The sequence below is a fragment of the Taudactylus pleione genome, unplaced genomic scaffold, assembly GCF_031769625.1.
Source record: "Taudactylus pleione unplaced genomic scaffold, aTauple2 ptg001080l, whole genome shotgun sequence".
NCBI classification, from domain to species: domain Eukaryota; kingdom Metazoa; phylum Chordata; class Amphibia; order Anura; family Myobatrachidae; genus Taudactylus; species Taudactylus pleione.
In genome coordinates this window covers 1,058,713-1,074,989 of record NW_028285481.1, presented here as the reverse complement: position 1 = coordinate 1,074,989, position 16,277 = coordinate 1,058,713, and the positions used below count along the sequence as shown (strand labels likewise).

Genomic DNA, 16,277 nt, shown 5'->3' with positions numbered 1-16,277 from the left:
CTCCCACAGCCTAACCTTAACCCCCTTAGAGCCTAACCTCAAACCTCCCCCTAATGCATAACCCTGACCTCCCCTCCTGCAGCCTCCACTAACCCTCCCACTAGTGCTTAACAATAACCTTGCCTCCCATAGCACAACCATAACCCTCCCCATAGTGTCTAACCCTAACCTCTCCTCTAACAGCCTAACCCTTCCCCAAGTGCTTAACAGTAACCCACCTTTCCTGCAGACTAACTCTAATCCTACTTCTAGTGCCTAATCCATGGGCGTATCTATAATGGGTGCACATGTGCACACGGGCCCCTGGGTCAAGGGGGTCCCACACTGCACACCCTGTACCCATACTTTCTAATACTTACCTCTCCGAAGTCTCACATCGACTGGAGAGGCGCTATACAAAATGCCTGGAAAATGGCCGCCGTGGCCATTTTCCCAGCATTCTGCGCATGCGCAGTAGAAGCTCTGTCAACAACGCGACTGCCGGAGAGAGGAGATGGCCCCGGAGGATGAGTGAACACAGGCCCCTCCTCTGTTAATATGACCCTGGCCTAACACTAAGCTTCCCCAAGTGCCTAACCCTATCCTCCCCCTAGTGCCTAACCCTATTCTCCCCCTAGTGCCTAACCCTAACCCCCCGCTAGTGCCTAACCCTATCCTCCCCCTAGTGCCTAACCCTATCCTCCCCCTAGTGCCTAACCATAACCTTCCCCTAGTGCGTAACCCTAACCTTCCCCTAGTGCCTAACCCTATCCTCCCCCTAGTGTCTAACCCTAACCTTCCCCTAGTGCCTAATCCTAACCTCCCCTACCGCAGCCTAACCCTAACCCTCCTTTTAGCGCTTAAACATAACCACCCCTCTAACAGCCTAACCCTAACCTCCCCCTAGTGCCTCCTGCAGTTTAACCCTAACCTTCCCTCTAGTACCTAACCCTAACACTCCCCTCCCACAGCCTATTCCTAATCATACACCTAGTGCCTAACACTTCACCCTCCACTCTGAAAGCCTAAACCTCACCCTAGTGTATAATAACAACCTTGCCTCCCATAGCCTAACCTTAACCCACATTTAGAGCCTAACCCTCCCTCTCACAAACTAACCCTAACCCTCACCCAAGTACCTAACCCTTATTTCTCCTACCACAGTCTAACTCTAAACCTCCCTTCCTGCAGCTTAATCCCTTATTGCCTAACCCTAATCTCCCCTCTACATCCTAACCCTCCCCTTCTGCAGTATAACAATAGACAACCACCTAGTGCCTAACCCTAATCCTCACCTTCCACAGCTTTACCCTAATCCTCTCCCGCAGCCTAATCCTATCCATCTGGTCCATGCAGAATGTAAAAATTTCACATATCTACATTGTTCAGATTTTGCCATCTTGCTGACAACGACATATTCATTGTCAACATTTAAACAATGTTAACATCATAACTGTTATATGACATAATGACTGTTTCCTGTCCTGATTACTTCAGTACTGTGTCATGTGTTTATACATATACGGTAGAGTTCAATGCAGAGTTGAGTGTAAGTTGGCAACATACAAGTAAATGCTCATATTTGTCTCTATGCGGAGATGGACACTTCTCTGCAGGAGGAACACCTCTATCTGAATGCTTGGTGTATCAGATGTCCTCAGTATCAGTGCCCAGCAGCCCGTCCAGTCCTGCAGCTCCATCGCCATGCCCTCTATATACTGTGCTGTGTCAGCCTGCCTTGTTGGTGATGTGATTGAGGGCCTGATCCAGTACGGATCGCAACTGCGATTGCAATAGCGATTATGCACGCAGTCTCACTGTGAAGATATGCTAACAGAACAGGTGTCTAGCGGCACCTACTCCCAAATGACAGCTCAGTTGCCACGGCTCTGAGTTCTAATCCATGCAGCAGTACAGCCAGTGACGCTGATGAGGGGACTAGGGAGCAGCTTTACCGGAATCGGAATGTGAGTAATCAGGGCCGGGGATGGAGGCCCTGGGTGGATTGGGGGAGGGGGGGTTTGTAGGCTACGGGTGGTTTGAAGGGTGCCTCCACATCTTAGTTGCCCTGGGTCTTCCACAAGCCTTAATCCGGCCCTGCTCCTGAAGTTGCACACACATGGGGAGATGTACTAAGCCATCCTGTGGCTCATATTCACTTAGACGCCAAGTGTTTTTGGGATGGCAGGTGCTTGTATGATGGAGGAATTTCACTTATTTTAAAACTTCACTTTAGAGACATTAAAAGGAGCTTGCACCCATTTTCAGGTACCCCAAATTTGCCAGGACTACTGCTTTATGCCATTCTTCACCACTTGTGCAAAGACGCTAATTAGAGGCTATTGTACCAACTTAAGTACCCCAAACAGTCTCATTAGGGCTATTCGGGCACTACTACATTGATCCCCAATGTTTCTGCATATTTTTGGGTGGTTCAGGCTGATTTCCCCGATTCTGACACCACTTTCCGCCTGTTCTGACTTTGCGTGTCGACGTGTTCATGTCTTTTGGAATTGAATAGGGAAAAGAGAAGGGACGCGCACGATAAGTTTCCGCGGCCAAAAGACAAAATGTAGGCGAAAAGTCCGGCAGGCTGAACTTTATCGCGGGTGAGAAACTAATTGAATACCGCCCCGTGCTTTTAAAAATGACAATTAGGAGCTGAATGGTTGGTACTTTTGCTCCGTCCTCTCTGGTCCACATCTGGCCCAGACTCTGTAAATAGGCTTGCGTTCAACCCTGCATCGCCCCCATTCACTGTAAAAGATTAGAGGTATTATATCTGATATACTGATAGCTAAATACATTTATAGATATAACTCTAAAAGTTGTCAACTTGTTTTGCAGGCCTTAGTGTTTCCCTACGCACTGGACAGGAATTCATCACTGCCTTCCTTCAAAACTCAAACTCATCTAAGCCTAATGCTAAATTCAAACTGGTTATAACGGCTTACAATGAGCTCACCTCGGCCACGGTGACGCTGGACAGCAACAACGTCAGTTGGTCACTGAATCTGTTTAATGGAGAATCACAAACTGTAACTTTGCCTAATGACATTGAAATGATCGGCACTGGTTTCTTTAATTCCATCATCCTAATAACCTCCAACCATGATATCTCTGTCACGGCTGTCAGTTCAAAGCCAAAGTCTTCTGCTCGCATCTTGGTGCTCCCAGTAGACCAGTTGGAGAAGGAATACTACATTGTAACTCCAAGCAAGGAACCAGTTCAAAACTTAAAGGAGTTTGCAGTGATAAATTATGACATGCCCAATCGAGTTCGGATCTTTGTGAAAAACTGGGTCATGTATAATGGAGTTAACTACACTTCTAACCAACCTATCACTGTAGATCTCCAGCCTTTTCAGATCTTTCAATTGCAAAGCACAAGAGATCTATCGGGAACAAGGGTGAGCTCGGAGAATCGGGTAGCTGTACTCAGTGGAAACACTTGCTCTTGGAAAAACAGTCGCTGTGGCCATGTCTACGAGCAGCTATTTCCTGTGTCGAGCTGGGGCAAAAGATATTACGTGTCTCCATTACCGTTCCTTTACCAGGAAGTTACAGCATATGTAACCGCTTCCCAATACACAAAAGTCCGTTACAGATCAAACATTAATAATGGCACAGTGGTGATCAGTGAAGGTGACGTTCTGAGTTTTCCTGTCCATCATAAAGCACCGTTAGCAATCTCTGCCAATGTTTCCATCCAAGTTCTGTTTTATTGCAGTGGGGGAAGCACCGAGATAGCTCTAATTGATCCTTTTTTGGTTGAACTTCCAGACATCTCTAACTTTTGTACTAAGTACCAGGTTCATGGTCTTCAAGGCTTCAATAATGCAGTGCACATTACAGCCCAGACCAAAAGCATTTCTGGAATTGTCTTCAATAAGATAAGTCTAAAAGATATTCAGTGGAGAAAAATTGCTGGCACACCCTACTCCTGGACCCTGTATCGCTATGGGCGTCAAGCCAAATCTAACATTATAAGTCATCCCACATCCAAATTCTTGGTGTTAAGTGTTGGCATTTCGATCCAAAATAGCTACGGACTGTCTGGAGTTTGTTTAATGAGTGAGTTTGTTTGATTTCTATATTTAATTATAAATCAAAGCATTTAAGGTATTTATTGAATGTAAGATTTTAATAAAATGCTTAAATAAAAAATTGTATACTGTATATATATTAATCATACCATTTTGGAATCTTGCTGATAGTTTTATTGATTTTTATGATATAGCAAAGCATTTGATTTAATTAGTGCATACAGAGGTGTCCTCATACACTATTGCTGCTGTTGGGCCAAACAGCCCCTCTCTGTGCACCAGGTCCCATCTGCCTCAGCTTCCATTGAGCGTTCTCTTAACCGATGCATCTCTATGAGACTGCACTGATTAGTGTAATTTTCACATCTTTTCACCTGAAAATGCATCTTTGGCTCGTATTCAATTTGAGCCGAACCGCGATACTTTTTCACGGAACAGACTTTTCGCCTACTTCGCCTGTTTTGCAGGCGGAAAAGTATCGTGCGCGTGCCCATGTATCGTCGCATTCAATTTGAAAGTACACACGAAAACGGAACCCGGTGAAACTTGATACTGTCAGAAATGGGGAAATCAGGCTGACACACCCCAAAAGATGCTCTGACATGGGGGTTCCCTATGGTACCCCCCGATTTGGCTTGCTGAAGGTATTTGGTGTTTTTAAATGGGCTCAATAGCTGCTAAACAGCATTTTTCTATACGTGCAGAATAGTATTCTGGAGTATTTTTTCCAGAAAATAAGTTATCCCAGCAAATTTGGGGTACGTGAAAATGGGGGTCAGCATATTTAAAAGTTGCTAAAGTGAATTTGAAAAAATCGTGAAAAATCCACCTGCCGCAAACACCTGCAATCATAAAAACATCTGGGGAATACTTGGGGACCCCCCTAGAGTCAAGTTCGCTAGTTTTTAACTTTGTACCCCAACTTTATATATAAAAGGGGCACTGCATAAGTGGGAACACTACTGGGGGCACTGCATAGGGGGGACCACTACTGGGGGCACTGAATAAGGGGAACTAATGGGGGACTGTATAAGGGGGACCACTACTGGGGGCACTGTATAAGGGGCACTACTATGGGCCTGCATTAGAGGGACCACAACTGGGGACATTGCATACTGGGGGTACTGTATAAGGGGCACTACTATGGGCCTACATAAGAGGGACCACAACTGCATACTGGGGGTACTGTATAAGGGGCGCTACTGGGGTTAAGGTGCATATGGATAGGAATGTTCTGAGACACGCCCCGTTTTTAAGTGACCACGCCCATTTTTTGCCGCACATTCAATGCAGGAATCTGCATTCAATGCTGAATTAGCCCCAGAGTGTGAAGAATATAAATGACATAAAAATAACTAAATAGAAGTTGATCAAAAGACAATTACCACGATATGCAGCATAATATGTGGTTTTTTTTATTAACAAAATTTTTTTTTATTTCTCATCCATTATAAATCAGGTAAGGAATCCTGCGAAAAGAAGCAATGCAGGGAAAAAGAAACTTGCCAAATTATCCACAACAAAGCTGCATGTATACCCAACACTGATTCCATCTGCCAAATTTGGGGAGACCCTCATTACCAAACTTTTGATGGACTCAACTACGATCTGCAAGGAGCCTGTACTTACACAGTAGCCACAACTTGCATGACGCGCAGAGGTGGAGGTGATCCGACATTGCCAGAATTTGCTATCGAGGCAAAAAACAATATCCATGGATTTCACAAAAGTTCTTACATTGAGATGGTGTTTGTGTACATATATGACTACAATATCACATTGGTACAGTCTGAGTATGGCTTTGTAAGGGTAAGTGAAATACTGTAGCAAGAGAAAAATAGTACTTAAAACTTATTTTGAAGGGAATCGGTATGATTTACCGCCACACCCATGCCCGGCGGTAGGAATCCCGACAGCGGCATCCCGGCAGAGGAGGAAATCCTGATCGTCAAAGGTAAGTATATACTAACCTATTTCTACCCAGTAACCCTAACCCTCCATTAGGGGTGCCTAACCCTAACCTTCTCCCCAGTGCCTAACCCTAATCCCCCCTCTAAGTGCCTAAACCTAACCCCCCTTCCGAGCCGCCTAAACCTAAGTTCCCCGGGGGGGTGCCTAACCCTAAGTCCCCCCGGGGGTGCCTAATGCTAACCCTCCCTTCCACTAGACTAAACCTAACCTCCCGGTGGGGTGCCTAACCCTGTAATCCCCCCGGGAACGTTAAACCAAACCCTCCCCCCCCAAAGACTATCTGCGCTCGGTGCCCGGCGTCCCTTCGATCGGGATGCTGGACTTCGGGCTCCCGGCGTATGTCTAATGACAGGCGTCAGCATATCGACGCCTGTCTTTTGACCCTTGCCGGGATATGACAGTCGGGAAGCTGGCTGTCAGGATTAGGTCTGCCGGCTTCCCGACTGCATACCATTTTGAAGCATTATGTCTTTTAAACAATACAGAGATACAAAACTGCAAAAGTACAAAACTGTCACTATTCCGTTAATCGACTATAATTTCTATGATCATTTGTAGAAATCCACCTGCTGTTCACATGTACATGTAATGTACTTCCATTATATCCCTTAGGTAAATAATGTCCGATGGGCTCTTCCCGTCTTGTTAGATGATGGCAGTATAAACATCACCACAACAGGGTTCCATGCCTTGCTAGTGACTAGCTTCATTCGAATTCGGTATGACTGGAACATGTTCCTGTTCATCAAGATCCCCAGCAGCTTCTACAAGAATGTTTGCGGCTTATGTGGCAACTACAATGGTAACAAAACGGACGACATGGAGAAGCCTGACGGCACCCAGGTATCTGATTTGGTGGAATTCATTAACAGTTGGGAAGTGAAGGATGAATATTCTGCTTGCTGTGAGGACTGCTGTGGTGTGTATGCACCAGCTCTACTAGGAAGTGGTGAACCATATAAAGATCCTCGATCATGTGGAATAATAAGGTAAAATGTCAACTCAGATCTCAGATCCTCCTAGTCCTTAATGTGGTCTCCTAACCCCTTGGGGTTGCATGCTTTTAGATATATAAAATGTGCTCATAATTCAGTCATCGGAGTAAATTTACTAAGATTTGTGTGATCCGAGATTGCAAACACGGGGGGGTAAATGGCCATTTTTCCAAACACGGGTATTTACCTATGAAAAAATGATGGTATATTCTGTATCATTTGAGGTAATTACGGCCAAAACTTAGGTTAAAATGCACCCAAAAATACAACTAGAAATGAACACACCATCATCTGTACACGGCAGTACTTTCCCTAGACAGGAATACAACACGGGAATTTACCAAAAATCGTGATTAGAATCACGGGTGTAATAATACCAAACATGGTGTAAAAATAGAACTTGCAAATAGACCCCCTCCTAAACAGCGTGTCTAGCAGAAACATACACAGATCAGTTTGATCTGAGTATGTTTTTTTCCCTTTTTGTGTTCAGTAAATGGTTAATTTAAGAAAACAAATTAAATGCCCCCCCCACCCCTTCCCAAATTCATAGCCAGCCCCAGGCTCCTGAGCCAGTCCTGGTTCAAAAAATATGGGGGGAAAATGTGTAGTGTTCCCCCGTATTTTAGGAACCAGCACTGGGCTCCAAGAGCCCGTCCTGGTTTTAAAAATAGGGGAAAAATGCATGGGGTTCCCCTATTTTTAAAACCAGCAACGGACTCATATCTAGAAAAAAGAAGAAATAGACGGTGCCGCTATTTGTGCATTAAACAACATATAATATTAAATTTCTATATAAATTTAATTATAATAAAAATGCTTCTAGGAGAACATAATATACAAATAAAATAACATAATAAATACAGGAGTGCACACCGGATATAATAATATCTATGAAAAATTGTATTCCATTACACTATGCAAATATGTAATTCACGTTTCTTTTTAATGACAATGTTGCCATACATATTTGACAAGTTCCTTTTGAAAAAACACTGTTGCCAAATGATAATGTCTGTTGAAAACTCTCAGATATATTTTCAATTTGTTCAATAACAGCAATAAATTATATTTACCGTGGAGACTGTGGGCAAGATTCAGCTTGGATCGCAGTTGCTAATACGCGCACAATCGGCTGATTGTTGCATTCTGTGCATGCATAACTAGCTATTGCGATCAGTACTGCGATCACAGTGACTACACAAACCCATCGCAGAGTGATTGACAGGAAGTGTCATTTGTGGTTGGAAACGGGGGGGTTACGCAAACGCAAGTACGTTTCAGCGCCTTTGAAGGAGCGTGCATAAATCAGCCACTGTGATGCCATACACAGCCTGAGGCCTCATAGCATGTGTGGATGTTAGCAATTTCTGAGTAAGGTCAGGGCTTGTGCACGTGTGCGTGAGGCTGTTATGGTACTCTATTGTACCGATGGTTTTGCAGTCTTGCTAAACATTACGGATGTGTGTAAGGGGTGCCCCCTTTTGTAGTGCTGCGTTTCCATTGTGATTCATAGTGAATTAGACTCTCTAAGTGTAGTCCTTGTCAGTCTCTACATGGTTACATAGCAGCAATTGAATATGTTTACTGTGGAGACTCTAGGTGTAGTCCTCGTCAGTCTCTACGCGGTAACCGGTAAACTCCAGGCAGTATTTGCTATGTAGCAGCAGTAATATATACAGAATAGGTCCTTAGTGGAGGGTGTCCTGAAGCGAGAGCCTACTGGGACCAGTGATGCAAGAGCCTTATGCCCCCCCCCCCGCCTATGTTCCTGAGCGGAGCTAACACCTGGTGTAAGCGCTATAACGACCAGGCTACAGTGAACTGTCGGCACTTGTAAGGTTTTTGAAAGCAGCTGGCAGTGGCTGTATTTTGGAGCCAGCTAGTATATCAGTCAGCTTCATAGGATATCCGGTATATGGGGGGACTCCGTGGACTTCAACGCGTTTCTCTGCACATGGCAGCTTTTTAAAGAACTCAAATCTAGCTGGGGTGTCATGCCACAGCCAGGGGACCCTTTCTCCGGGTCTCCTTGGCCAAAACATTAACACCTCATTAATCAGTACAAGCTGGGGATCTCAGGGGAGGTGGCAACAGTCAGATCGTGATCAGCTCCCTAGGCAGCTACCTGAAGCTACTTAATGGACGCGCCGGCCCTGCCAACAGGTTGTGTAAATAAATTAAGCATGCAAAATAAGAATAGTCATGTATCTCAATAACTTTTGAGGGGGAAAAATTGGGAGATGGGACTGTCAGCTCAGATAATTTAGATCAAAATTACTTTTTGTAGATAGACCAGAAGCAATAATTAATAACATGCTTGAATAATTATGCAAAACTACCAGTGGAGGCTGCTAGGTTACAGATGTTGGTTAAGGTTGTGATGATAACTCTAGTTACCAAAGAAGTATCAGGATAACAGTGACATGTGGTGAGGTCAATGGCTGGGAAGGCACAAATGGAGATGGGTCTGAGTGCTGTGAGCCTGTTTCACCCCCTACTCACTGTAACTCTCCCCTGACTACACTAAGCTTCAGTGTACATTGATTCTCCTACCTGCATTACTGTGTCTTCTCTTGTTTCTGCTGACTGAGTAACAATCTCTAAACACTGCAGTGCACTTCCTGGTCACATGACACATCCAAGGTGTCCATCAGTGCTCAAGGCATGCCCACCATCTTCAGAGGCATGCCTCTATTATCTTTCTTTCTGTGCAGCTTACTGCCTTACCAGCCTTGTGGAGCTCCCTGCAGTCCCTGGGAGCTCCACAAGGCTGGTGAGTGTTAACTATAAAAAATGATTGCAATAAACAAAGAAGATGTTTATAAGTTATAAACATCTTTGAATTATTGTAATTATTTTTATATCAAATCACAGGAGTATGACAGGGGAGGCCCCACCTCCCCTGACTGCTCGTCCCTGCTGGACAACAGGACAACTCAAAATTATCCCTTTAAGCAAACTTTAGAGAAGTCCAATCAGACTGAACAAGGATTAAACTCTGACGCAGAGCCCTGTCTTGTAGGCTGGAATAAAACTCCTTGTAATAACACTGCTGTGACTATTGAGGCGGGGATGGGCCTTAGAAGTCTTTGGGGTCTATTCACTAAGCCTTGGAGAGAGATAAAGTGGAAATAGATAAGTACCAACCAATCAGCTCCTGTCATTTTAAAAACACAGGGCCTGATTCAGAGCCACTCGTAAGTGGCAGCTCGTTCGCTCCGAGCGATGTTTGCCCAACTGCGCATGCGTACGGATCGTTATACGCATGCGCGAACCAGTGCTCGCAAAATAGCGAATGCCTGCTAATTTGAGTGACAGGAGGAGGCGTATGTGGGTGGTAACAGGGGAAGGTGCTTGAAAACGGGGAGTGGAGATCCGATCGCAGGCGTGCTTAAAGGTCAAAACGGGCGTTTTATGGGTGTGCATAATTAATACAGCAGCGTCATTGACCACGTCACTGGGTTATTTTATAGCCAGAACTGCTCGCAAGATTGTGGTAGCAAAAACCAACCACAAGAATAGCGAGCAGCTCATACGCTGTTCGATGTACTCGATTAATCTAATAACTAGCGGACATGACGTAGGATGCGAGCGGACAGGGGGCGTAGTTTCCCAAAAAACGACCGCAAGTTTTGTTCGCTCGTTTAGACCTAGAGGCGTGAACAGACTGCAAACAGCGAACGGTTCATTTGAATAGCCACCCCTATTTTCTGGACGAGCGAGCGCAAATAGCGACCGGCTCTGAATCAGGCCCACAGCCTGTAACATAACATTTAGGAGCAGATTGGTTGGTGCTTATCTTTCTCCACTTTATCTCTCTCCAAGACTTTATGTGTCTGATGTACAGGGTCTCAGGCCTCATTGCTTGCTGACAACCCTCCTCCCATGTTTTCTATTTTCTTCTTCTTTTTACTTTTTTCTTTGTGGTGTCATGGCAGAAGGGGGGGATGGGATTTGGTCTTGCAAATCAAATAATTTGTGGTGCAGGAGGACAGCGACTCCATTTTACTGGATAAATCTCTCCTAATTGGTGTGGATATTGAGAAGATGTTGCCTTCTAGCTGTGCACCTGGGGGCTGATTACACCCCTTTTGATATCTTAGGTCTACTGTGGTTGCAGAGAAATTTAACCCTGCATCGGGCGCACGTCTGGGACTCCCAGGTTCGGGTGCAGTGCGCCTGACAGGCAGCACCGGTTATAAAATCATCATTAGCACCTAAATAACTAAATTCTAACATTCTTAAAGTAATCATTGACTTTCATTAGGATGTAAAAAGAGAGAATATATGGAAATCTGATTCACAAAGCCACATTTTTTAACCTTAAAACAAGTAAAACAAAAAGTACTAAATTTTAAGAGGCGCAGTGTAAGAGGCGCAGTGTAAGAGGCGCAGTGAGCCTAAGAGGCGCAGTGTAAGAGGCGCAGTGTAAGAGGCGCAGTGAGCCTAAGAGGCGCAGTGTAAGAGGCGCAGTGTAAGAGGCGCAGTGTAAGAGGCGCAGTGAAAGAGGCGCAGTGAGCCTAAGAGGCGCAGTGTAAGAGGCGCAGTGTAAGAGGCGCAGTGTAAGAGGCGCAGTGAGCCTAAGAGGTGCAGTGTAAGAGGCGCAGTGTAAGAGGCGCAGTGAGCCTAAGAGGCGCAGTGTAAGAGGCGCAGTGTAAGAGGCGCAGTGAGCCTAAGAGGCGCAGTGTAAGAGGCGCAGTGTAAGAGGCGCAGTGTAAGAGGCGCAGTGAAAGAGGCGCAGTGAGCCTAAGAGGCGCAGTGTAAGAGGCGCAGTGTAAGAGGCGCAGTGTAAGAGGCGCAGTGAGCCTAAGAGGTGCAGTGTAAGAGGCGCAGTGTAAGAGGCGCAGTGAGCCTAAGAGGCGCAGTGTAAGAGGCGCAGTGTAAGAGGCGCAGTGTAAGAGGCGCAGTGAGCCTAAGAGGCGCAGTGTAAGAGGCGCAGTGAGCCTAAGAGGCGCAGTGAGCCTAAGAGGCGCAGTGTAAGAGGCGCAGTGTAAGAGGCGCAGTGAGCCTAAGAGGCGCAGTGTAAGAGGCGCAGTCTGCCTAAGAGGCCACCCTGGACAAACCGACATATTTCCGCAAAATACCCACAACCTTTGTAATTTTCATTCATAAAATGAGCAAAATACACAAAATTGTGAGAAAATAAAAAGAAATACGTATCTTCAAAAGTCAGACGAGTTCGGGCGCAATGAGCCTGAGAGGCCAGGAAGGTCACTACTGCACTCCACGCAGGCGGTGGAAAAACTGACTAGGGGGATTTCAAACAGCACCTAGAGATAGGAAGGTACTAGGAGGGGCAGGACCCTGTGCCCCCTTGCGGCGGAGAGGTGAGCGAGAACAGCTTTGTGGCGCCTGTCAGGCCAGCTGCGCCTGATGCAGGTTTAACCTGATGACATGGGGCTGGATGAATACACCCCCTTTCTGAGATATTAGGCTACTGTAGTTGCAGTACCTGTTATATAACCTGACTATGTATTAACCTGCCATCCCACTTGTTCCTCACCACAATTGTCCTCTCTTAATGTTATCAGTATATTGATGACCAATTTTAACGCCATATACAGTTGTCGTGTCTTTATTTATTAGATTGAAGTTGTTATTATGGTGTTTTCATAAGAGTTACAAGCTGGCTTCTGCTGTAAATAGAAGGACCTGTGCTGTAAAGTCTAAACCTATAGGGGCTTATTTAATAGCTTGTGAGTGTAGACAATGGCCCTCATTCAGAGCCGCTCGTAAGCGGCAGTACGCTCGTTCCGAGCGATATTTGCACATCTGCGCATGCGTACGGTTTTTAGTACGCATGCGCGAACCAGTTGGTGTGGCCGAAAATCGTTTGTTCGCTATATAGCGAGTGCCTGCTAATTTGAGTGACAGAATGAGGCGTATGTGGGTGGTAACAGGGGAAGGTGCTTGAAAAGGGGGAGTGGAGATCAGAACGCAGGCGTGCTTAAAGGTCAAAGCGGGCGTTTTATGGGTGTGCATAATTAATACAGCAGCGTCATTCACCACGTCACTGGGTTATTTTATAGTCAGAACTGCTCGCAATATTGTGGTTGAAAAAACCAACCACAAGAATAGCGAGCAGTTCATACGCTGTTCGATGTACTCGATTAATCTAATAAATAGCGGACATGACGTATGATGCGAGCGGCCAGGGGGCGTTTTTATCAAATAAACGAGCGTATGTTTTGCTCGCTCGTTCAGACATGGAGGTGACAACAGACTGCAAAGAGCGAACGGTTCATTTGAATAGCCACCCCCTTTTTATGAACGAGCGAGCGCTAATTGCGAGCGGCTCTGAATGAGGGCCAATGAGTGCAAACCTGAGTACGCCTGTATTTTGAATAAGCTGCCATTTAAATGATTAATTTATGTTTACATTCTTTGTGCAGCGAGGATTATGGACCCTTCCATCTCTGTCACACGTTCATTAATCCCGAGACGTTCATGAACAACTGTGTTTATGACATGGTCCAAAATGGAGGCTACAAGAGAGTACTGTGCGAGGCTGTATCAGTGTACTTACTGGTCTGCCAGATTCAAGGGATTCACGTGGAGGAGTGGAGAAAAAAAGTTGGCTGTGGTATATCCTAAAAAGAGCTACGTACTGCTCTATTTCATGTCATGTATTCATTGTTTACTGTGCACAATAGCAATACAGAACTCGCCTAAATCATCTTAGCTCCTCTCTACATGTCATTATGAGATGCTGCATATTTACCTTCTCTCCTGATAGGAGCGGGAATCTCCCAATTTTTCGGGTTGTCCCCTGCACCCCCGAAGTGTGGGCGAATCTCCCGCATGTCGCCCACTTACTGAAATGAGCAGGATGGAGAGATAATACAGAGAATCGCGGCTCCGTAAGGAGGGGACAGGGCTAAAAGTAATGCAAATCGCAGCGGTTTAGCCCCGCACCCTCCCACCGGTGCCCTGACTTGTATCATTTTGAGGCAGTGGGGGTGGGACCTAATGAAATATTGATCCCGGCCCCACCCCCAAAGTGATCATTTACATTCTCCTCTCCAGGCTGCTCCCTGGAGAGAGGAATTATAAGGTGATAATGATGAAAAAAAGTGTGCGAGTAGGGGGGTTGTGCTCAGATAATACAACTTGACATACAGTATAGTGAATATCAGCATCTAGCTCAGTGCACACAATGCAAGTTCAATTGCAGTCGAATCAACCTTGCAGTTACTTAAAGGAATGGGAGGGGGGGGGGGTGATTAATCATGTAACTATATTTAGTTTGTGAAATCCTAGAATTTTGTCATTTAACCTCTTCTTAATTTTAATCTAATTTTATTTTGACCTTACTTCTTTTTTTTTTTACAAGAAATTGAATGTCCAAATCACAGTCTCTACAATCCTTGTGGAAATCCGTGCCCTGAAACCTGTGCCGGGAGCCAAGCTTCATGCCTCCTGCAGATGCCATGCTTAGAAACCTGTGAGTGTAACCATGGGTTTGTGTTCCATGAAGATAGATGTATCCTAAAGACCAACTGTAGCCACTTCTGTAACGGACGCTACTACCCTCCCAGTGAGACATTTTGGGGGGATAACAGCTGTACACAAAGGTGTGAATGCGATCCCGCATCACAGGAAGTCAAGTGTTGGAATTACAGCTGCAAAGCCGGTCAAGCCTGTGCAGACAAAGATGGCATTATAGACTGCTATCCACTTAGCTACAGCCAATGCTCGACCTTTGGAGATCCACACTACATTACGTTTGATAATGTACAGTATGACTTCCATGGCACATGCAGATATCTGCTATCAGGGTTATGCGATAAGAGTCGTGGACTAAAAGATTTCAGTGTAGAGATCTTCATCAGGAGCCGAAGTATCCGACATGTCTCTTATACCAAATCTGTGGTGGTAAATGTGGACAACACTCAGATCTTTCTGAACAGAGATAACGCACACAGAGCTAAGGTAAATACATTTATCAATATGTCTGCGTTTGAAGCTTTTGTCTCCCTAAGGGTCCTTTAAAGAATAGACTCTGGATATCATCAAAGCTACCATCAGGCCCCACCGGCAGAACTTGCATCCTTTGCCTCTGCATCTTGGATGGGATCTACAAACCACATCGGGTCGGTAAGACCAAAAGTAGATATTTAAAAATATAAGTCAGATTATTAATTGTGATGTAGAGATTGGCCAATAAGTTATTCAGACAATTTTCAGCCATTGGCAATATGATGAATATTTTCAATAAATAAATCCAGATGCCCTAAATATTAATCAAATAATATATGACCCCTGGAGAATAAGGGTAATCACAGTACATTAATGTAAATAAGCCAATCGGGACAAATCAAAACATGCGTAGTGCTTATGGCCATATTAGAGTGCACCACATAGGGGACTTAATTCTCCTGGATTGATCTAGGGAAAATACTACTATTTTGTGACTGTAAATTGTGATAGGAGCTTATGTATTAATGGCCTCCATTTATTCTAATCTTCATCACTTTTGCTCTTTTTGCACTTGCTGTATTTACATCCTACTTAAGTGGACGATAGTTGAGTTCAATTGTTATACAGTACAGTATATAGGTTTTTTTTTTTAAAAATCCATATTGTTATAGCTTCCCATGTTATATAATTACATTTTTCAATACGTCCGAAACCCATTGTTTCTGTGTCTTTCATTAATTGGGTAGATATTGAAACAAGTCAGTACATCCTCACTATAATTTTTCACTGCCCTTGCCCTCAGGCATGAGGTTGTGTTTGCCTTGGGCATGAGCTTTTGTCTGCCGTTGCCTTTGGGCATGTGGTTCCATCAGCTCTTGCCTTTGGGCATTAGGAGTTGTCTGTCACCTTGCCAAAGGTCCAAGAGGTGATTGCTTTACCAGAGGCACGAGGTGATCACTTTGCCAGAGGTCCAAGAGGTGATTGCTTTGCCAGATGTCCAAGAGGTGATCACTTTGCCAAAGGTTTTAGAAGTGATTGTTTTGCCATATGTCCGAGAAGTGATCACTTTGCCAGAGGTCTGAGAAATGATCGCTTTGCCAGAGGTTTTAGACGTGATTACTCTGCCAGAGGTCTGAGACATGATCGCTTTTGCCAGAGGTCCAAGAGGTGATTGCTGTGTCAGAGGTCCAAAAATTGTGTTGCCTTGCCAGAAGTCCAGTTGGTGTCTGTCACCTTGCCAGAGGTCTGAGAAATTATTGCTGCCTTGCCAGAGGTCTGAGAGGTACCTACTTTGCCAGAAATCCAAGAGGTATTTGCTGCCTTGCCGGTGGTCTGAGAGGTGTCTTCCTTGCTACAGGTGCAA

At 45.0% G+C, this 16,277-nt stretch overlaps 1 protein-coding gene across 1 annotated transcript in view; it reads left to right on the top strand.

Annotated features, from left to right (window-relative positions):
• Positions 1-16,085, top strand: part of LOC148453850 (IgGFc-binding protein-like) — a 141,041-nt gene extending 124,956 nt beyond the window's left edge. The window contains exons 30-35 of the mRNA XM_088461616.1: positions 2,827-4,053; positions 5,485-5,834; positions 6,609-6,985; positions 13,387-13,577; positions 14,328-14,926; positions 15,807-16,085. Coding sequence (XP_088317742.1) covers positions 2,827-4,053; positions 5,485-5,834; positions 6,609-6,985; positions 13,387-13,577; positions 14,328-14,926; positions 15,807-16,085 — 3,023 coding nt within the window. The remainder of the gene's footprint in view (positions 1-2,826; positions 4,054-5,484; positions 5,835-6,608; positions 6,986-13,386; positions 13,578-14,327; positions 14,927-15,806) is intronic.
• Positions 16,086-16,277: the final 192 nt, after the last annotated feature.